Source organism: Leucopleurus acutus (assembly GCF_964270905.1).
Source record: "Leucopleurus acutus genome assembly, chromosome: 3".
Taxonomy (NCBI): domain Eukaryota; kingdom Metazoa; phylum Chordata; class Mammalia; order Artiodactyla; family Delphinidae; genus Leucopleurus; species Leucopleurus acutus.
The window spans coordinates 16855780-16877854 of NC_139145.1; the positions used below are offsets into that span (position 1 = coordinate 16855780).

Sequence of the window (22075 nt, forward strand, 5' to 3'; positions counted from 1 at the left end):
GACCTTTGAGGGCAGGGTCTCTAGACTATGAAGGGGCTACAGAGCCACTTCCTGGCAATGCAATCTCAGAGAAACTTCGAGTTTGTTTCCACATTTGTGACATGGAATCAGAGCAGCAAGGCCTGCCAGGGCTGTTGCCCAGATGAGAGGATATGGTCCTTGTAAACAGTCACATGTTGCCTGAAGGATGAAGCTGATGCTGAGGAGGAGGGAAGAGAAAGAGGGGAGGAGGGAGAGGAAGGGAGGGAGGGGAGAACCTCCTGTTCAGACAGGGCAGTTGTGATATTGTGATTTATGAGATATATATATATATATATATATATATTTGGTCTTCATCCAGTTTCTGGCTAGACCACCTAAAACCCTTGGAATTTTCTGTGGTGAGAGCCATAAAGCTGTCTTTATGGGGGGCGGGGTTGAGTAGGTGGTCAGTGACCCATTATTTAGTCAGTCATGCCTGTAATGAAGTCTCCATAACAACCCAAAAGGGTGGGCTTTGGAGAGCTTCTGGGTTGGTGAACACATAGAGATTTGGGGACAGCAGCGTGCTCTGGAAGGGCCTGGAAGCTCCATTCCTTCCTACATACCTTACCCTAAGCATCTTCCATCTGCCTGTTCCTGAGCTATATCCCTCTATAATAAACTGGTAATCTAGTCACTGTTTTTTGAGTTCTAAGAGTCACTCTAGCAAATTAATTGAACCCAAGGAAGGGGTTGTTGGAACCTCCAATCTACAGCCTGTTAATCAGAAGCACAGGTGACAACCTGGACTTGTGATTGGCATCTGAAGGCAGGGGGCCGTCTTATAGGACTGAGGCCTTAACTTGTGGGATCTGATGCTATCTCTGGGTAGGTAGTGTCAGAACTGAGTTAAATTTTAGGACACTGCCAACTAAAAATTGGCACTTGCCTTCTGCTTCTACAAGGATTAGGTCACTAGCCACTGCAGTCGCTGACCTTCAACACACCAGAAAGTTCAGGGTGGAGATCAGGAATGAGGCACTCTTGTGCTCTGGGAAAAACTGGCAGAACAGGCCTTCAGAGAGTTAGATATTTTCAGGAGAAGATCTTATGAACCCATAAATTCTTGCATCTTCTATCTAAGAAAGCACCAAAGTCATTAATGGCGACATCTGCTCCTGGTGACCAGCAGCAAGCCTCCGCCACAATGTGTGCTTGACCGCACGTACCCACTTTCACTAAAACCACTTATAATACTGACCTCCGCTTACCTCTTTGGAGCAGCTCCTCAGAGCTGTAGTCCTCATTTTGCCCCAAATAAAACTTAACTAACATCTCTCACATTATGCAATTCTTTTCAGCCCACAACATCCAGCTGGTGTCAGAGAACTGCTTGTTGGACATGTAGGGGAAAATACCCCAAACTGGGATTGGAATCAGAATCTTTATGGCCTCATTTAATTCTTGATTCCCTGCTCTCTGTGTGTGTGTGTGTGTGTGTGTGTGTGTGTGTGTATGTGTGTGTGTCTTTATTCTCCTGCCATGTCTTTTGCTATCATTTCTCTTTGAAACTTCCTGAGTCATTGTGTTTTGATGTTCTCTCATTGACAGCATCCACTTGGATATTAGATTCTTTTAAGAGTTTCACATTCACATGTATTGTGAGGACTCCTACATTTCATCTTATCACTCCCATTTCCTTTGTGTGTTTTCGTTCTTTCTGTCTCCTTTGTTTTCTAACTTTTGCAATGTGACCATATATAAATGTAAACATTTTCTAATTATGCAAAACTCTATCATTCTACTGTTATCTGTTCAAAGTCACCATTAATTAATGAAATACCCTATTCTTCTCCAGTTGTCAATGTCAGGAGTGAAGCTCTAGACACGCCCACTAACCAAGAGGGTGAATTAGTGTTCCTACTTCCCTGTTATGTTTGTACCATACGCACAGCTGCCATCTAAAGCTACTTCCACTACTAAATGTCTCCCATGCTACGGCCTCTCTTAATCAGAGTTTTTAATATTTTCTGTGTGTTATGATGTTTTGACATCTTAAAAATCTTGCTAGTCAAGAAGAGCTAGCCAGTTCTTAGGGACAGCAATGGAAGCACACCTTTCATACACAAACCACTGACTCCTCCCTTTATCAAACTCTCACACACTAAGCCAATATGTCTCTGCCCTAAATTATCCCAGGGTCAGATACCAGGAATCTAGACACCACTCCTGCCAGAATTATTCAAACTGGCCAATCCCAAGCTGTTTACTCTGCTTGCCTTGCCTTTCCCATGGAAACCCCAACAAAAGCTTTGGCCCAGACTTTCTCCTGCTCCCTCTGCCTCGCAGCTGAATCTGGTGCTTCTCCATGTGGCCCTGCACAGCATGCCATACCCTTCCCTCAGGAAATGTAAGTAATCAGTTCTTCTTTCAATGGCACTGACTTCTCTGTGTCATCATTTGGTCACCTCCATCAATTAGAACCCCTCAGGTACGGGGAGACACTGCTGTCCTTAAGTATTTGTCTGAGTGTTTGGAGTGTGAGCAGACTGTATGGCCTGCCCTCCCTGCTGGCTGCAGTCCTACTGAAATCACGTGGTTGGAGAGAATCCCTGAGCTTGCCTCCAGCTACTCCACACCCCACCTCCCTGCTCTTCCAGCCTCACCCGTCTCCGCCAGGGGCCCTGTGGCATTCTGCCAGGCTCTCTGCCAGGGACATCCTGAGGATGCTCGTTTCTCGGGAAGGTGAGATGAGAATCAGCCTCTTGGACACCTACAATCAGTCTCATCTACACAGAGGCTTCCAGGTATTTCTAGGGGATGGGCCAGTTCTGCACTCATGTTACTATTTTATGCCGAGTGTGCCCCACAGTTGTCTCTTGTAACAGCCTAAGATCGAAGCCAAAGACAATAAAGTAACAGAAAACACAGCAGGGCATTTCTACAAAGAGCCAAACCAACGAGAACCATGGTGGGCCACCCTGATCGAGGGTAAGCTGTCCAGTGCCCAGAGGAGTGCAAGGACATGGCAGTGCTTCACAAGGGGTCCCCCAGGGACCATGTGCATCAAGATCACCTGGTAAAACTGGTAAAACTCATGCTCTGGGCCACAGCCTCAACCTATGTAAGCAGAATCTCTGAGGTGGAGTCCCAAGCTCCTCAGGTGGTTCCTCAGACTCGAGTCTGAGAACGCTTGTCATGGAGCGGGGCAGCAGGGAGCGGGGGGTGGGAACCAACATTTGCTGAGAGCCTGCCCTGATCTAGATGCTGTTTGCAACACTTTGCAAGCTCAACCTCAGTGAATCCTCCCAAAGCCCCAAAAAGCGGAGGCCGTGAGCTGCGGCTGCCCCTGCTCCTGTGGCACCGCACTGGCCTCATGGCACTCACCCTGCAGTCCCCGCGCACGCAGAGGCTGAAGGCGTCCTTGTAAGAACAGCGCGTCCCATCATGCACCATGCGCTTCATGGACACCACCTCCCCAGTCTCCTTGGACTCACAGTAGAGGTGGCATCTCTCTTTGGCTGGAAGGGAAGCAGTGGGGTGTTGGTGAGGAGGGCCAGCTGCACCGCTCACTTTGCTTGCAGTTTCCTTCCCAAGTTTGCTAAAGGGAAGCACCCTGCAAGGAGAAGCTCTCACCCAGGAGGGTCTTCTTATGATTCACCCAGCCCCCTACATGCCTGCCCTGGGCCAGGAGAGAAAGCGAAAGGGGGCAGATAACTGCAACCCCCTTCGTGACCCTGTTGTGTGGGACTTAGGAAGAGCTTTTCCCAACTGAGCCAGGCTGTTGTTGGTGCAGCCAGGTCTCAGATTCCCGAGGCCCTGCCCAGAGACCCCCATATCGAGGGGAAGGGAAAATGGCTGTTTGCCAGGTCTCTACCTGGAGACCCTTTGCAGTCAACCTCTGAAACCCCAAATGAGATGCCCCCTGATTCAGTCTCGGGTCTCTGGCACCTTCCCTTCTCAGCATTTACCTCCGTGGTCACTATGACACCACGTCATTATTTGATTTTTCGCCAGACCAAAGCCTCGCTCTGAGAGGGGGATCTGTCTGCTCTGGCACCGCCTCTTTGAATGCACACGTGGGGCTTGCAACAGGTGCTCAGCCGGTGTGACACGCATGGGGTGATGGAGACAGCAGAGCATGCCCCAGTCCCCACTCCCCTCCTCTGCCCAATGCCTGGAAGGAACAGAAACTGTGTTTCTCCATCATTTAGTGGGAGGGGGACCCAAATGAAATATAAACACTCTCATGCTTGAAACGACCAGACTTTTCAGTTCTAGGAGCCAACAAATGCCTTTTGATGCTTAAACCAGTGCAAGTCACTTGGAACTGAGAGCTCCCACTGAAAAGATGAGAGGTCAGAAGTAATCTGATTCCTTGGCAGGCTCCGCCCCTGCCCTCCGCCTCAGGGCTGAGCCAGGGTAAAGGCGCAACGCTAGCCTTGCCCACTGGGTGGCGAGCACAGGAGCCTGGGGCCAGCTGGGCCCCACCCTCTTCGCTGCATCCTTGGCCAGGTGCAGTTGTCTGGTTCTTCTGGGATTGTAGTCCTGCCGTAAGCCCCAAGCCGGCAGCCACCCTGCCCAGGGTGGACTCTGCTGGCATGCCCATGCAGAATCAGTGGTCCAGTGAGCCCTGGCCTGTACACTGAATGCTCACTCCCCTTAGGGCTCACCATCCCGGTGCTCGTGGGGCAGCCAGTGGTGCTGGGCGTCACCATGCTCAAAGTATAGGTCCCATTGCCGGCACTGCTCCTCACGGAAGTCAGCCAGGGCGTCAGGGCAGTCCTGGGAGTTGCAGAGCTGGAAATCGTAGGCAAGGCCTGAGCAGGTGCGGCCCCCATTGGCTGGGCTGGAGGAGAAAGCAGAAAGGTCTTGCAGCTCGGTGCCAGGAAGAGGCCAGCACACGGGGTGCCACTTGTGGGATCTGGGGGGAATCCATGATCCTTGGGGGTCAGGGGGCAGCTCTGTTGAGTGAAGGGACGCGGCCTTGCCCTGTCCCAGCCGCAGGACCTGGGCTATCCCCCAGCCTCCAGGGCCTTGGGGCATCACTGTAGAAGGCACTGGTAATCCTCTCTCGGGGGCCCCATGGGAAGGGAGCATCTACTCAGCCCCTGTGCACCCCCCACCCCCATCCCAGCTCCTGTAGCTGTGGCAGTGAACCAACAGTGAGCTGTAACAGGGTGTTTAGGTTCTGCTGTGCCTCCGGCCATAAGCCCCAGGGTGGTGGAGCTGCGTGAGCTCCCCTACATCTGGGCCTGGGCCTGGGCCTCACACACGCTGGGAACTCAGAGCAATTCTGAAGTAGTGGAATCTTGTTACAAGTGTTCTTAACAAGTGTCAGGTACACAGTGGACACTCCATCTCCAGCTTTCCTCCACCTCAAGAAAACTTGGGCCGTGTTTCTGTAACTTCCTTACTTTGTTGAGAACACCAGCAGTCCACAAAGCACTAACCTCACAGGAAAGGCACCAGCTGGTGGCCAACAGGTACCCATGGCAGGCAGGGTGATGGGGTGTGGCAGGCCTGCACCCTGGGAGGAGCTGGGGAGCTTCAGCCAAGCAGAACCCAAGGCTCCCCATGAGACTTGGGCAAAAGTCATGTTCTGCTGTGATGATGGATGTATAGCATATAGCACTGTAGAGTGAATGATGGAAGGGGCTGGCTTCCATGAGGCTCCTTGCACAGTGCCATGTTCTCAGGGGAAGTCAGTGGAAATAACAATCTGAGAAATTTGTGGAGAAAGAACCAAGAAGCCTCAGTGTTTGATGGGGACCATGAAAGAAAGGGTGATTTTGAGATTTACACCAGGGCCACTGATGGGACCACAGACCAATGACAATACCAACCAGAGCATCACCAGGAGGGGGTGCAGCCCTGGGTGTAGGTTGGGGAGCCCAGGGGCATCGTGCAGCAGGAAGAAGCAGGAAGGGGTCGGGCTGTCGCTGGAGCCCCGGCCAGCCCAGACAGGAGCCATACAGATTCAAATGGAAATCCATGATAATTCCAAAAGAGAATGTGAGTTGGAGAATTCAGGGGAGGCCAGGGAGGCAGAGAAATTGAAGAGCTTGAGCTCATGCTGTAGATTGTTTGCAGTTCTGCAATCAAAAGAGTGGCGAGGCAAAGAACACAGAGGGAACACAATCCAGTGAGCGGGGGCCCAGCTGGGAACCTCAGGAGTCTTCACACTGGCCACAGTGTCCCAGGAAAAGCTACTGAGCCAGGGAGCAGCAACTAAAGATGGGGCAGCATAAGGCCCAGCTGTCATCTTCAGGAGGACACCTGAAAGGGGAGGCCCATGGCGCGCACTGGCATTGCTGTGGGGCCTGTGGGCTCTGAAATGCTCTGGGCGCTGCAGCTGTGCGTATTCCCCACAGATGCAAGTGAGGCTGGCATAAATGAACCGTGCTCAGAGCTCTGTGTGGCGCATCTGTGTTGTCTGATGGTCACTGATGTGCACGGAATGCTGGCACTGACCAGGGGTTAGCTACTCTCCAGGCCCAACGGTGTTTGTGAACAGATGGAATGGCAGGCAGTTCTGGCAGTTTTGCTCACGTCACTGCTGCCCCTGTCCCTTGCTGCCACCAAGAAGGCTGAACCAGCCAGAGGGGTAAGAAAATCCCTAGAGTGCGCAGGTGGGGAGGGACAGAACATAGAGCACCCAGAACCTGCATGATCTCCCCCAGGGCCAGACCTGGGGGTGAGTCCCCTGGACCCCAAGAGCCCAGCATCAGACACCACGAGGAGTCAGGGCCTGGTGGGGGGAGAGAGGGGTTGTCAGGCCAGATCTGCTCTTCTGACTGTGCACCCTGGACCAGAACCTGGAAGTCCTCACCCAGCACACTGTAGCCTCTGAGCTTCTAACTTCTTGTCTTGTCAATCTCATCTTGAGGCAAGTGTAATAGCCCTAGGGGAGCTCTGAGGATAGCACAGGGGATGGGGCCTGCCTGGGAGGCAGGATGGGGAGCATGGATGGAGGTGGGAGTCCAGCGGGCCTTCAGGCAGCCTCTCCAGGCTGTTTCTCCCCTGGGCGGCTGGGAATGGGTGGCATGTCACTGACCCTGCCTCTTGCCTGATTGCAAACAGCTGCTCTCCTGCTCAGGCTCCCGGCATCCTGGGGCCCGAGAGAGCCCTCCTCTTTATCCCCATTGCCCCATCTCTGTTCCGCCTCCTATTCTTTTTTTTTTTTTTTTTTTTTTTTGTGGCACGTGGGCCTCTTACTGCTGCGGCCTCTCCCGTTGCGGAGCACAGGCTCCGGACACGCAGGCTCAGCGGCCATGGCTCATGGGCCCAGCCGCTCCGCGGCATGTGGGATCCTCCCGGACTGGGGCACGAACCCGTGTCCCCTGCATCGGCAGGCGGACTCTCAACCACTGCGCCACCAGGGAAGCCCTCACCTCCTATTCCTGATGCCTTCAACCAAGAAGAGCAGAGGAGGTCGGTGTCTAGAGTAGGATGCAGGCCAAGTGGGAGGAATGGCCCTAGGCCACCAGGTCAGAAGACCAGGTTTCCAAGTCTCCAGAGCTGGCTCTGGCCCCAGCAGGCTATGTGGCATGAGCCCTCCACTCTCTAAATCTCAGTCCCTCCCAGGAAGATGAGAAGGGGCCAGAGCTGCCTGCCCTCACATCGTCTCCAGAAGTGACATCCGCAGGGGCCTTGCAGGATAGGGTTGGCTAGCAAGGGCCCTTGGGGACCGCAGCTGCCACCGAGGAAGGCTGGGAAACATCAGGGCCAACTCACTGTGGGTTGTCGCACTGACGGGTCCTGAACTTCACACCTGTGCCGCAGGTACGTGAGCAGGAGCCGAAGGGACTCCAGGCGCCCCAGTTGCCATCTCGCTTGAGGATGTCAGGTGTCAGCCAGATACAGTGTCCTTTAAAGCAGTGCTGAAAGACAGAAGGTCACATGCCCCCCACTCTTCAGCTGCAGTGCCCGTGATGACTGCCTGGCCCTCGAGGCACAGGGAGAACAGGCCCTACTCACCCCTAGAAGTTCAGAACTTCGCTGGGAGGCATGGTAAGGTGTTGGCCCACCCAGCTTCCCCCGACCACCACCCTGGTCTCCCACCATCCTCAGTGCCTTGTTCAGCCTACTCTGTCCCCGCAGCCAAAGCCCACCCCACACCATGTCTGCAGGATGAAACCCCCGGCCTGGTGTGCCCACACAGCGCCATTCATAAAGATGTAAGCAGCACATCAAGCCAGTGACTCTAGAGATATGTAAGGTCTACTGTTTAAGTAAAAATAAGCAATTTAAAAGAAATATGGAAACGAAGGATAGGTGATATGTTGACATGGTAAAAATTCATGAATATAGTAAGTAGAACACTGGAGTAGAGGAAACTCAGGTCTACAACTTGAATCTATCACTAGTCCAGAGAGGAAGCTTATACAATTTAGGGCCCATTTGAATAAGATTGCAAAATTAAAAATACTAAGTTTGGTATAAAATGGAATATTGATTTAGAGTTAGAAAATATAAAACAAAAAATTTAAAAACTGACAAATACCACAAACCACCAAAAACAGAGAACAATGATTTTTTTCAAATTGATTGATGGACACAACATTTCCTGCAGTTCTAACTGTATACTCTTTCATGCCCTCTTCATATGACAATAATTTTGTAGGATTGTATTCCATAGGGAGAATAGAAAGATAATGCAGTCATTCCTCAGCAAGCTTTTTCTGTAAGGGCCAGATAGCAACTGTTTTAGTCTTTGCAGGCTACATGTTCACTATTTCAACTATTCAACTCTGCCATTAGAGCATGAAAGTGGCTACAGACAACATATAAATGAATGGATATGGCTGCATTCCAGTAAAACTTTGTTTACAAAAGCAGGCAGCAAATGGAAACTTCTAGAATGGAGCTGTAAGAAACTTGGTGAACCCTCTCCTCAGTAAAACAACTATTTAACTGGTGAAAATTATTTTCTAAACAAACCATTTAAATTATATGGACAACAATTACTGACTGTATAGCATGGGGAACTATATTCAATATTTTTTAATAACCTATAATGGAAAAGAATCTGAAAAAGAATATATATAACTGAATCATTTTGCTGTAAACCTGAAACTAACACAATATTGTAAATCAACTATACTTCAATTAAAAAAAATAAAGTATCTGGAAATTGTCCTAAGGTCAATACAACAAATGGAGAGAATTTACTAAATCTTGGTAAGAATAGTAAAAGTCTCTACATTTGAGCCACAACCCTCTCCCATTCCTTCCCCATCTCAGTGTGATGGAGGCTTTACTGCCTAAAAGACAGAGGTCTTCATCTCCTCAGCTCCCAGTCTAGGGCTATAGTTTCACCCTGGGAAAGGCAGGCCACTGGCATCTCCCATACCTCCCAATACTGTGTTGCAGAAAATCTGCTCCAGTCAGGGAACTCCCTTTGCCCACCCAGTCCTCGCTCCCAGACTGGAGGCTCTACTCCAGGTATGGCAAACCAAGAATACAGTACTCTAGTAGCCCCTTCTCTGGCTTCCTTGTAGGGCAGAGGTTCCATGCTGAAAGGGAAAAGCCAAGAAGACTAGAAGCTACTATCTCTATCCAGTGACCTATTCGTAGACCAGGAGTGTCACTCTGTAAGTGGACCACCCTGCTCCTAGCTCCAGCGCAGTGGTGCAGTAGTCTTCCCAGAGGGAGAGGCAGAACTGAGAGCTCCATAACTCACCCTAAGAGGACTAACTTTATTTGGAACAGAGCATGAGGAAGTTCATGCCTAAGGGCATTGTCAAAAACAATAGAAATCTTAGTAGTGAGCAACTAAGAGGAGGCCAGTAGCTCCACAATACTAGTAAGCAACAAGTAAAATGGTAAACCAACTAGAAGTGTAACCAGGGAAAAGACAGCTAAGAGCCCTCCTGGAGTCTGAGCAAGCCTCAAATATTGGTTAACACCCTGCCTCTGTGAAGGGTCCAGAATCTGATTAGGTTAGGCTGCAGACAAGTTGTACCCCAGGGCAACTGTATCAAAAACAATACAGCATCAGCTAGCAGCTAATGAAAGCTAATTGGGTGTGATAACAATAGAGGCAGAACAGCCAGAAGTTTAGCTGGAAGATCAAAGAAAGAGACAAAGAGAACCTGGCTAATCCCACTGTTCTGGGGGTGGAGGTGGGAAGCTGTGTGGCCCGGGTGACTATGCATATGCCCAAGGCTGTGATCTCTGAGGGGCAATATCAACAGCTGCATGCTGCAGGGCAAATAAAATTTATTGAAACAGTGCATCCAAGTCACTAAAGAAATAAACAGGTAAACAAGCAAACAACAGCACAACAAGGTCTAGGGGAATCACTATCCAGAGTTTCTTCAATGTATCATCTAAAATGTCCAGTTTCAGCAAAAATTTCTGAGACGTGAAAAGAAACAGGAAAGTGAAATCTATACACAGGAAAGTAAGCAGGCAACAGAAGCTGCCTTTGAGGAGTCCCAAATGTTAGAATTAGCAGACAAAAATTTCAAAATAGCTATTATAAATATGTTCAAAGAACAAAAGGAAACCATGTCTAAAGAACAATGCCTCACCAAATGGCATCAGGAAAGAGACAGAAACTAAAAAAACACAAACAAAAAGAAAAAGAAATTATGTAGTTTAAAAGTAAAAAAACAAATGAAAAATTCACTAGAGGGCTCAGTAGTAGATTTGAGCTGACAGAAGACTCCATGAACTTGAATATAGATCAATAGAAATTATGCAATCTGAAGAGAAGAGGGGGAAAAAAATAAAGAAAAATGAACAGAGCCTCTGAGAAACATGGAAGACCATAAGTTCACTGAAATGTGCACAGTAAAAGTGCCAGAAGGAGAGGACACAGAGAAAGGAGTAGAAAATATTCAAAGAAATAATGTTTGAAAACTTCCAAAATTTGATTAAAAACATTAACATACACATCCAAGAAATTTAACCAAGTAAGGTAAATGCAAAGAAATCCACACCCAGACACAATATAGTCAAATATAGAAAGACAAAGGTAAAATGTCAAAAGAAGCAAAAGAAAAATGACTCACTGGAAGCCCAATAAGATTAACAGCTGACTTTAATCAGAAATAATGGAGGCCAGAGGTAGTGGTGTCAACCAAGAATCATATCCAACAAAACTACCTCTCAACAATGAAAGTGAAATAAAAATATTCCCAGATAAACAAAAACTGGGAGAATTCATCGCTCGCAGACCTGCCATATAAGAAATACTAAATTAGGAGTTTGGGATTAACATACACACACTACTATATATAAAATAGATAACCAACAAGGACCTACTGTATAGCACAGGGAACTCTACTCAATATTCTATGATAAACTATATGGGAAAAGAAACTGAGAAAGAATGAATATATGTATATGTATAACTGAATCACTATGCTATACACCTGAAACTAACACAACACTGTAAATCAACTATACTCCAATAAAATTGTAAAAAAAGAAATACTAAAGGGAGCTATTTAGGCTGAAAGCAAGTGACACCAGAGAATAATTCAAATCCACATGAAAAGACAGAGTTCTGGAAATGGACAAATTTCTAGAAAGACACAGACTACCAAAACTGATTTAATAAGATCTAAAAATTGGAATAGACCTATAACAAGAGATTGAATTAGTGATTTAAAACTTCTCACAAAAAATAGCCAAAGCCAGATGACTTCACTGATAAATTCTACCAAACACTTAAAAAAATTAATACCAATCCTTCAAAAACTCTTTCAAAAAACGGAAGAGAAGATTTTCCCAATTCATTCTATGAGGCTAATATTACCCCAATACAAAAATCAAAGATGTCAAAAGACAAAAACTACAGAACAATATCTCATGAAAATAGACTTAAAAATTCTTCAACAAAATTCTAGCAAATCAAATCCATAGTAAAAGATTATACGCCATTACCAAGTGAAATTTATCCTAGGAATTCAAGGTTTAACATCTGAAAATCAATCAACGTAATAAACCATATCATCAGAATAAAGGAAAAACTGTATGATTACCTCAAGACTCAAAAGATAAAACTGGCAAAATCCAACATCCTTTCCTGAAAAAAGCACTCAAAAGACAGGACTAGAAGTTCCTCAAGCTGATAAAGGACATCAGTGAAATACCCCAGTTAACATCATGCTTAATGGTAAAAGAATGAATGCTTTCCCCCTAATCAGAAGCAAGACAAGGGTGTCTGATCACACCACTTCTAGTCAACATTGTACTGAACGTTCTAGCCAGGACAATTAGGCAAGAAAAAGAAGTAAAGGGCATCCAGATTGGAAAGGAAGAAGTAAAACTATCTCTATTTGCAGATGAATTGACCTTCTATATAGCAAGTCCTACGGAAACCACTAAAAAACTATTAAAGTTAATTTAAAAATTTCAGTGAGATTGCAGGATTCAAGGTCACTATACAAAAATCTATTGTATTTCTATAAACTAGCAATGAATGAACTGAAAATGAAATTAAGAAAACAATTCTATCAGGGACATAGAGAACAGACTGGTAGTTGCCAAGGGGGAGGGGGGTGGGAGAGGGTTGGATTGGAAGTTTGGGATTAGCAAATGCAAACTGGTATATATAGAATGGATAAACAACAAGGTCCTACTGTATAGCACAGGGAGCTATATTCAATATCCTGTGATAAACCATAATGGAAAAGAATATGAAAAAGAATATATATATATTTGTATAACTGAGTCACTTTGCTGTACAGCAGTAAGTAACATAACATTGTAATTCAACTAAGAAATTAGAAGTATTTTGAGTTAAAAAAGAAAACAATTCTATTTACAATAGCATCAAAAAAAAGAAAAAGAAAAAAACCTTAGGAATAAATTGAAGAAAAAAATGCAAAACTAGTACACTGAAAACTACAAAACATTGTCAAAAGAAACCGAAGATCTAAGTAAATGGAAAGACATCTCATGTTCATGGATCAGAGTTTAATATGGCAGCACAGTCACAGTCATACCTCAGAGATACTGTTGGTTCGGTTCCAGACCACCACAATTAAGCAAATATCAAAATAAGGAGAGTCACATGAATTTTTTTGGTTTCCCAGTGCATGGTAAAGTTATGTTTACACTATAATGTAGTCTATTAAGTGTGCCATTATGTCTTAAAAAAACAATGTACATATCTTTTTTTTTTTTTTTTTTGTGGTACACGGGCCTCTCACTGTTGTGGCCTCTCCCATTGCGGAGCACAGGCTCCGGATGCACAGGCTCAGCGGCCATGGCTCATGGGCCCAGCCACTCCGCGGCGTGTGGGATCTTCCCAGACCGGGGCACGAACCCGTGTCCCCTGCATCGGCAGGCGGACTCTCAACCACTGTGCCACCAGGGAAGCCCAACAATGTACATATCTTAATTTTAAATATTTTATCGCTAAAAAATGTACATCTTAATTTAAAATATTTTATCTCTAAAAAATGGTAACCATCAACTGATAATGCAGGGCTGCCACAAACTTTCAATTTGTAAAAAAAAAAAAAAGTAATGTCTGCAAAGCACAATAAAGCAAAGTCCAATAAAACGAGGGATGCCTGTACTCCCCATATTGATCTGTAGATTCAATGCAACACTTACGCTGGAATTTTGCAGAAATTGAGAAACAGCTCCTAAAATTCATATCAAATGTCAAAGGATCAGAAATAGCCAAAACAATCTTTAGAAACAACAAAGTGGAAGGACTCAGACTTCTGTATTTCAAAGCTTACCACAAAACTACAATAATCAAGACAGTGTGGCCCTGCCATAAGGACAGACAAAATTATTCATGGAACAGAATGCAGAGTCCCTAAAAGAACCTTTACATATGATCAACTGATTTTTAACAAAGGTACCAAGTGATTCAATGGAAAAAGAATAATAGCTTCTTCAACAAATGGTGCTGAGACAACTGGATATTCACATGCAAAAGAATAACGCTGGACTCCTTCCTCACACCTTACACAAATATTAACTGAAAATGGATCATAGATCCAAATGCAAGAGCAGGAATACATCTTCTTGACCTAATGGCAATGGTTTCTTAGTTACAACACCAAAACACGAGTGACAAAAGAAAGAATATCTAAATTGGACTTCACCAAAGTTAAAAGCTTTTGTACATCAAATGATACGATCATGAAAGTGAAAAGACAACCCACATAACGGGAGAAAATATTTGCAAACCATATATCTGAGCAGTCTGATAAGGGATTTGTACCCAGAATGTATAAAGAATGATTATAACTTGATAATAAAAAGATACCTCAATTAAAAAATAAGCAAAGGATAATGAATAGACATTTATCCAAAAAAGATATATACAAGTTGCCATTAAGTCCATGTAAAGGTGCTCAAAACCACAATGAGATAACACTTCACATCCACTGGGATGGTTATAATAAAAACACAGGTAATAAGTTTTGGTGAGGACGTGGAGAAATTGTTAGTAGGAATGTAAAAAGGTACAGCTGCTTTGGGAACGAGTTTGGCAGTTTCTCAAAATGTTAAAAATAGTGTTACTATAAGAGCCAACAATTCCACTCCTAGACATATTCAAGAAAAATGATACATCCACGCAATAACTTGAACCCAAATGTTGATAGCAGCATTTCTCATAATAGCTGAAAAGAGGTAGCAGCTCAAATGTCCATCAACTAATAAATGGATAAATAAAAAACAGTATATGTATACAATGAATTATTATAGAGCAACGAAAAGGAATAAAGTACTGACACATAATACAACCTGGATGAACCATGAAATCATTATGCTAACTGAATGAAGCCAGTCACAGAAGGATGCACATTGTACAATTCCATTTGTATGAAATGTTCAGAAGAGGCAAATCTAAGGAGACAGAAAGTAGATTAGTGATTGCTGAGGATTAAGGGGGAGGGGGGATGAATCGGAGTGACTGCTAATGGTTACGGGGCTTCTCTTTGGAGTGACAAAAATGTTCCAAAATTTGATTGTTGTGATGGCTGTACAACTCTGTGAATATACTGAAAACCATTGAATTGTACATTTTAAATGGGTGAATTTAAATGTGAGTCACATCTTGATGAAACTGTTAGGGGAAAATAAAACAGGTGGCAGGTGGAGTTGGTATGTGTGCTCTAGCCTGCTCTAGAAGGTTGAGCAAAATATTTTTTAATTTTCAGTAATTTAGAGAAGTTATTGGTGATGTTATGTGAACATGTAGATGATCAAATTTGCTATCTAGTGTGCTTCTGGATATGGATTTCAGGGTATTTCAGGTTTTCTTGGTCAGAGCCTGATTTAAAATGCTTTTTGGATTAGCAACTCAGTAACTGTTGCTGTCAACATTCTTATTGTAGGGGCAATATTCTGAGCTTTACATTGCCTTTGATGTTGTCAACATTTCATGTCAAAATCAGAAAGAAGTTTAAATGCTTTTCCAATGTGTTCATCTGATTCCCTCCTCTTCATTAACTGCATTGTTAAATGCTTCAAGAGCCTGTTACTTATTTCGCTTTGATAGTTATCTCTTCCTCCTAATGAATGCTTTAGTTTGATCTGAAAACTTATTTCGTTATAATTAAAATTTTGAAGTCAGATTTATTGCTACTGATTTCTTTACTCATTTTAAACTTTTATTTATTTTCTACTGATTTTTATCTGAATTTTCTTTAATAAATATATTTGAAAATGGTAAAAGAAGGTATCTTTAAACATATATCTAAATCAGAAGTCTGTCGTTTCTCCCTTACTTTATTGAAGCATTCTGAAACAACTTTCAAAATTGCAGTTAAACTAGTAACAGCTTTATCAACATTTTGAATAAACTTTTTGCATCCCATCTGCATTCAGGTTTCTCTCCTGGACTTTGAAAATTATTTTTAGTGCTCCTTGTGTTTTGTAATGTGTATGTTTGGAGGTCTGGACAGTTTTTAAATAAACGAACCATCTTATTAAACTTAGCATTTCCAAAGAAGTATCCAAGTTGGATCTGTGTTAGTGTCCCATCTACAAGACAAACCCCAAAAGAAAACAAACTATTGCAAAGATAGAAGTAATCACAACCTCTAGTATATGTGAGGCCCCTTTTCTCCAATCAATTGAGGAGACTGTGCTAAACACAGCACATATGCTGCAACAACCCTGGGTGAGTTGGTACAGAGGCAGTAAGAGTATTTCTAGAAGCTATTCTTACACCTGTATAGAAACGACAACCTAACCATACACATAAGGTACTAAAAACCATGTAAATAAACCAATAAATATACCCCAAATCCAATTTATCCTTAGCCAAAGCCACAAAACACCCACGGCCCCTCTAATGTCAACAGGAGAAATGTATCAGAGGGGAAGAAGGAGTGATCCTAATTGATTTTGGTCAGTGAAAAGATATGACCATGTGAACACATTGTGAGGCCTGTCCCAGGGCCCTGGAAGGGGCGTATGCAAGTTTGGGGCCCTGAAGCTTATACATCGTCAGCTTCATGGTAAACCCATCTCTGCTCCCTTCTCAAAACCTTCTGGGGTTCCCCACTGCTGCAGGATTTAGACTAGCCCTGTGGCCTGGCTCCTACACACCAACCCTGCTCCATCTCCCACTGCCACACCAGGCACGGGAGCACTGACTGCTCTTTGAACAGACCACGCTGCCTTTGGGAGCTCCTCTGCGAAAGAAGCCCTAGCTCCATTTCCTTCCCCACCCCTGCAGTAATGCAGGGATCCACCTGCAGAACAGAGACGCTCACTCCCCCAGCTGTGGAGAGCTGCTTGTTGCTCATGGCTGACGGTTGAATCCCTTTATAGGAAGTGCCCTCAGCCAAAGACAGCTGCCTAGCCCGGAGTCATGCCCTTTTCCTGGGGACAGCCACGGCCAGAGGTCAAGGTGGGGGACAACTCTGAAAGGCCAGCCCGGAGCGCCGGGCAGGGTAGGCTGAACCTACGTTGACCACACCACTGTTCAATGACTCTCTCTCTCTGCAGGTGTTGATACTGAGCATGCTCCGCAGGAAACACCTTGCCATCAGATCTCTGTCTCAGAGCCCATTTCCAGGGCAGCCAAGCTCCCGTCTCCATGCCCACATTGCTCCCATGTATCCCTCCTGGTTCTCGGCTCTTGTCTCCCTAGATCTGTGCACCTCTCTGCTTGGGAGCCCACCTTGCCTCTTCTTCCTTACACAGGCCTCTCACTCCTCCCAACCAGCTGAAGCACTCCCAGGCCTGCCTTTGCACCAGTCTGAGCCCACAGGAGGCTCTGCAGAGGCTGCCATTCCCTGGATTCTCCTTTCCGGGCTCTGGGCAAGTGATCAAGGGCTCCACCACCACCAGATTGGGCACCCGGGCACATGGCCAACAAGCACAGTCATGAGCTACCTGGGGTCCGGCAGGCCTGGCTCCAGGTCACCAGTGATGCTGTTCACATCCTTCCCGGGCCACAGTTACCTCATCTCTCACCTCAGAGCTCCCCTCACTCAACCAGGGAAGGGAAAGACCCACAGAAATTCTTGCTAGTGTCCCCCTCAGCTGGTGGAGCAAGGGGAGGGCTGGAAGGAAAGGAGGAGGGCCCAGGCAGGGGAATGCTGTGGACTGAATATTTGTGTGCCCCAAAATTCACATGTTGAAGCCTAAACCCAAAGTGATGGTATTAGAATGTGGCGCCTTTGGGAGGTGATTAGGGTGCAGCCCTCATGAATGAGATTAGTGCCTTTAAAAGAAGACAAGAGAGAGATGATTTCCCTCTCCAAAATGTGAGGACAGGGAGAGAAGATGGCAGTCTGCAACCCTCACCAGAATCCGACCGTGCCGACACCCTGATCTCGGATTTCCAGCCTCCAGAACTGTAAGGAATAAGTGTCTGTTGTTTAAGCCACCCTAGTCTCTGGCTTTTTGTTATAGCAGCCCCCATCGACTAAGACAAAGAGGATGGGAAGGGTCCTGGCACCTCTGAAGGTTGTGACGGGGTCCAGCCTCTAAATCACTGGTGGACATGGGAACCAAGGGCCGGGGGGATGGCGGAGGCCACATAGTGGTCCCCCTGTCCCCACTGAACAAATTGGTCCCCAGTTTGTAAATGGGGAGCTGGGCATGGGACAACTCAGGACACTCCACATGCCTATGGTGTGATGGATCACCTCCTCCGCAGACTTGGGTCCAACCAAACGCACAGAGGCAACACACATGCACTGTAGAAAATATGAAAACAAGGCAAAGCAGAAAGACAGGAAAATCACCCTTAATTCCACCACTCAGCAGCTGTCCCTCTAATATTTGGTTTATTTACTCCTGGATATGATGAGCATTTAAAAGAGTGCAATTATCCCAAATGAACAATTTTATACTCTGATGCCTCAGTGTTATTATAAAAGAAACATGTTTAATATTATTAAAATGCTTTATAAACGTATGTTTAAATGCCTACAAATATTTCATCCAATAGAGAGGTTTAAACATTTAAAAGCACAAAGTCACATGTCATGAGTAAATTCAGAGCCCACACATACCCATGGACAATCCTGACCAGGGCTGCCTCTGGTACCAGGATAAGTACCACGGAGAGCGCTGGTGCACCTAAGCAGGGCTGGGAACACTGCCAGGTTGGTCTGAAAGCCCGAAGGGCAGACTGTTCTTTTCAGGAAGTGCACATTTAGCATTTCTGAACCACTGTGATCCTGGGTTTCCGTTCTCCACCCGCCAGCATGTCCCAAGCTGGTACCATGTGCCAGGAGCCTGGGATGTGAGGATAACTGAGTTGGACACTTAGGTGACTCACCCGAGGGGTAAAGGATGGCTCAAGGTCACACAGTGAGGAGGGAGGACCCAGGGCTTAAACTCCCATGCCCAGCCCGTGCGCTGTCCCTGTTGCTAGGCCTGCCTGTCAGTTCTCGACTATGCAGCAAAACATGGGGCATCACAGGGCCTCTGCACTCTGGATAAGCACCGTGGCACATGTTTCTGAAACAGTCCTTCTGAATTCATGAAAACTTAGGGTGGGCGTTGCTTCCCCAAGATACTGCCGGTGAATGTGAGATACATGAAGGACTCTTCCCTGACAAGATACACTGACGCAGGAGCCATTCTGACCCAGCTGGATCTGCACCCCGCCCATGACCCTGACCCTGGCTCAGGCAAGGAGGGCAAGGTGAGCCCACAAGCCTGGCCTGCAGGGTAGAGGCCCCTGGGGGGACCCTCTGTGCTTGGCCTGACCCTGCCTCCAGGGTATCCAGGGCATACACTGTGTGGCCACAGGGCGCACCTGTCTGAGAGCAGATCTGAGCCATGTCCCCAGCACCCTGGACAGGGCAGGTGATGAAGCAGGCTCAGGAACAGCCATCATCAGTTCAATCAGTCCTTCCCTCTCTCCCACCATCACCCAGTCTCCTGCGGAGCCGTGTGTTAATCGGGTCTTTTGTTTTCTGGATTCTGATGCTTCGACTTCTGGGCCTTGCTGACCCTGGGGGCACTGTCCCTCCCAGGGTTAGCCAGTTCCTAGAAATAGTAAACAACTCATCCACAAGTGCAATTTTCAAGTGCAAATCGATCAATCCAGAGCACACAGAGCCACCTCCTTCATCAGGGCTCCTAAATTCCAGGCCACCATCCTCCATCCTAATCACTCCAGGGCCAGTCAGGTACCAGACAACTAGGGGCAGCCCCTATGGCCCAGAGCCCACTGAAATTATTCACAGCAGCCAAACCTAAGCCTGCTTACCTTGCCTTGCCATTCCTTTCTGCAGAAACTGAAGTTCCTGCCGCCCTCTGCTCTCCAACTGATCCTGATGCTTCCCTGTGTGCCCGACAGCCCCCCCTCGCCCCCCTGCCACGGTGTGGTGCGGCCCCTCCCTTTGGGATTTGTGAGGAACACACTGTCTTGTCAATGGCAACTGTCTTGATCTGTTGGCCCTACTGTACCTCAAATTTTCTACTAATACATTCTATTTTAAAACATCATGCTCCCCTCATCCACCCTCCCCAGCCATCCTCATCATGTTCCCGCCCAATGAGGTCCCCCCGCCTGAAGCACTGGTCCCACTTCTCTCCACCCTTTGAGATTTGGCCGGGGCCGCTGACCAGAAAGCCTCTCTGAGCTCCCGACAGGCCCCTCCCCAACCTGTTCCTCACCACCATGTCATGGCTGCCTCGTCACGTTCGTGGCCAACCCCCACAGACAGCGAGGTCTGATGGAGGCAGAGGGAGCCTGACACATGGATGGATGGATGGATATGAAGCTGAGGGGACTAATCAGCCTAATCCTCAGGTCCGCTGCCCACATCTACGTCCAAGAGCAACGAGCTCACCTCTCCCCTCTCAGCCAAACACGCCTGCCCACAACTCCCGATTCCGTGAGAAAGTCGTGTGCCCACTGGCCCTCACCCCTCTCCACTTGATCTCACCAACACATGCACTCTGCACCCTTCACACCCCATTGTGGGAACCCAGGCAGACAATGAAAAAGCCATCCAACTGAGGGGCAGGCAGTAGAGTTGGCTCATCTGTAGTTTTGTTCCTTCTCCCCAGGTCATCTCTGCGGATGGAATATAGATACATTGTTCCATCTCTGGGAAATGGTGGGTGTAGGAAACTGTGAGTAAGCAGGGATATAATCCAGTGCTGGAGGCCAAGAGGGGAGAATGCGCTTGGGATGACCCACTGTGGACATGAGGACCCCAGGCAGAGCCTGAGTGCTGTGTGATCCCCTGCCAGGGGTCTTGCAATGGGGGCAGAGAGGGACAGAAAGGGACAGCTGAGCTTGGCAAAGCCCTGGTCCCTGAGATGACCTGCTATTTCTCCAACCTGCCTAGACTTTCCCCTGCTCCCTTCTGCCTCTCCTCTCTCCTGGGCCCTGTGGCTGTTCTTGCAGGAAAGGGAGAGACAAAGGATGATTGCTTTCCAAATATAAGATTACATTGCAGTAAGAAACTCATAGAGGCAGAGGATTCTGATAGGCCCCCCGGGAGGTGCCCTTCCCGTCCTCCTCTCTCCTCCTTCCCATCCTCCTCTCTCCTCCTTCCCATCCTCCTCTCTCCCTTTGCCCCTCCAGCCCCACTCCACACACACACCAGGAATCCCTCACCTAGGTCAGCTTTCTACGTATGCTCCTTGTGAACGAGGGCAGGCTGAGCTAAGCCCCATCTGCACCCCCTCAATCAGCACAAGACTGTTTTTTAATACATAAAATGATGGGGTTTTTACTGGGCTAAATGAACTAAGGGTCCTACCACCAAAAAGAGTGAAAGGTCGTCACCGAGTCAGTGTTTTCTGTGAGAAAGGGTACTTTGGCCACATCTGCCCACCTTCCTCACCAGACCCCACGCCCACCCCCACCCCCCGCCCAGGAAAAGTGGGCCAATCAGCTGGCGGTCAGGCACTCTTTGGCCCACATTTTGTAGTGGTCAGTGGTCCTGTGGGTGAAGACCAGCCACACACACCCCTGGGCGAGCACACTGTGCAGGGTCTGCTCCCACTCCTTCTCTCCACCCAGGGCTGGACTTGGAGGGGCAGACCGGGGAAGTAGGCCATGCTGAGCTAGTCTCATTCATCAGTTTAGCACTTACTGGGCTCCCCACTGGGATTATAGCAAATGTTTTGGGGCCCCGTTCCCTCCCTCGAGCTCCTGTGGGGAGCAGGGCTACGAGGTCAGTTCTGGCATTACTAAGTCCCTGGAGTATTTCTAACAACATTTCATTTCCAACTTCTGACAGTTCATTAAGTCTAGGGGCACAGCTAAATCACCCGGGGCATCTCTTAAAAATACCGTTTCCCACATCTTCTAAGAAACATACGCATGAATGTTCATTAGCGGCACTGTTCACAAATACCAAGAGGTGGAAAAAACCCAAGTGTCCATCAAACGATAAACAAATGTGGTCTATCCATACAGTGGAATGTTATTTGGCCCTAAAAAGGAATGAAGCACTGATATCTGCTCCAACACAGATGAACCTTGAAGTTATTATGCTAAGTGAAAAAAGCCAGACACAAAAGGCACATATTATATCATTCCACTTACATGAAATTCCAAAATAAGCAAACCCATAGACAGAGAAAGCAGATTAGTGGTTGCCAGGAGCTGGAGAGAGGAGAGAAATGGGGAGCTGCTGCTTAATGAAGTCTCTCTTTGGCGTGATGAAAAGTTTTGGAAACTAGATAGTGGTGATGG

The 22075-nt window shown here is 46.9% G+C and overlaps 1 protein-coding gene across 1 annotated transcript in view; it reads right to left on the minus strand.

The window, feature by feature from the left end:
- ADAMTS2 (ADAM metallopeptidase with thrombospondin type 1 motif 2) overlaps window positions 1–22075 on the minus strand; it is a gene marked incomplete at both ends in the record, with an annotated part of 245196 nt that overhangs the window by 18417 nt on the left and 204704 nt on the right. The window contains 3 exons of the mRNA XM_082836631.1: window positions 3349–3482; window positions 4635–4810; window positions 7699–7844. Coding sequence (XP_082692757.1) covers window positions 3349–3482; window positions 4635–4810; window positions 7699–7844 — 456 coding nt within the window. The remainder of the gene's footprint in view (window positions 1–3348; window positions 3483–4634; window positions 4811–7698; window positions 7845–22075) is intronic.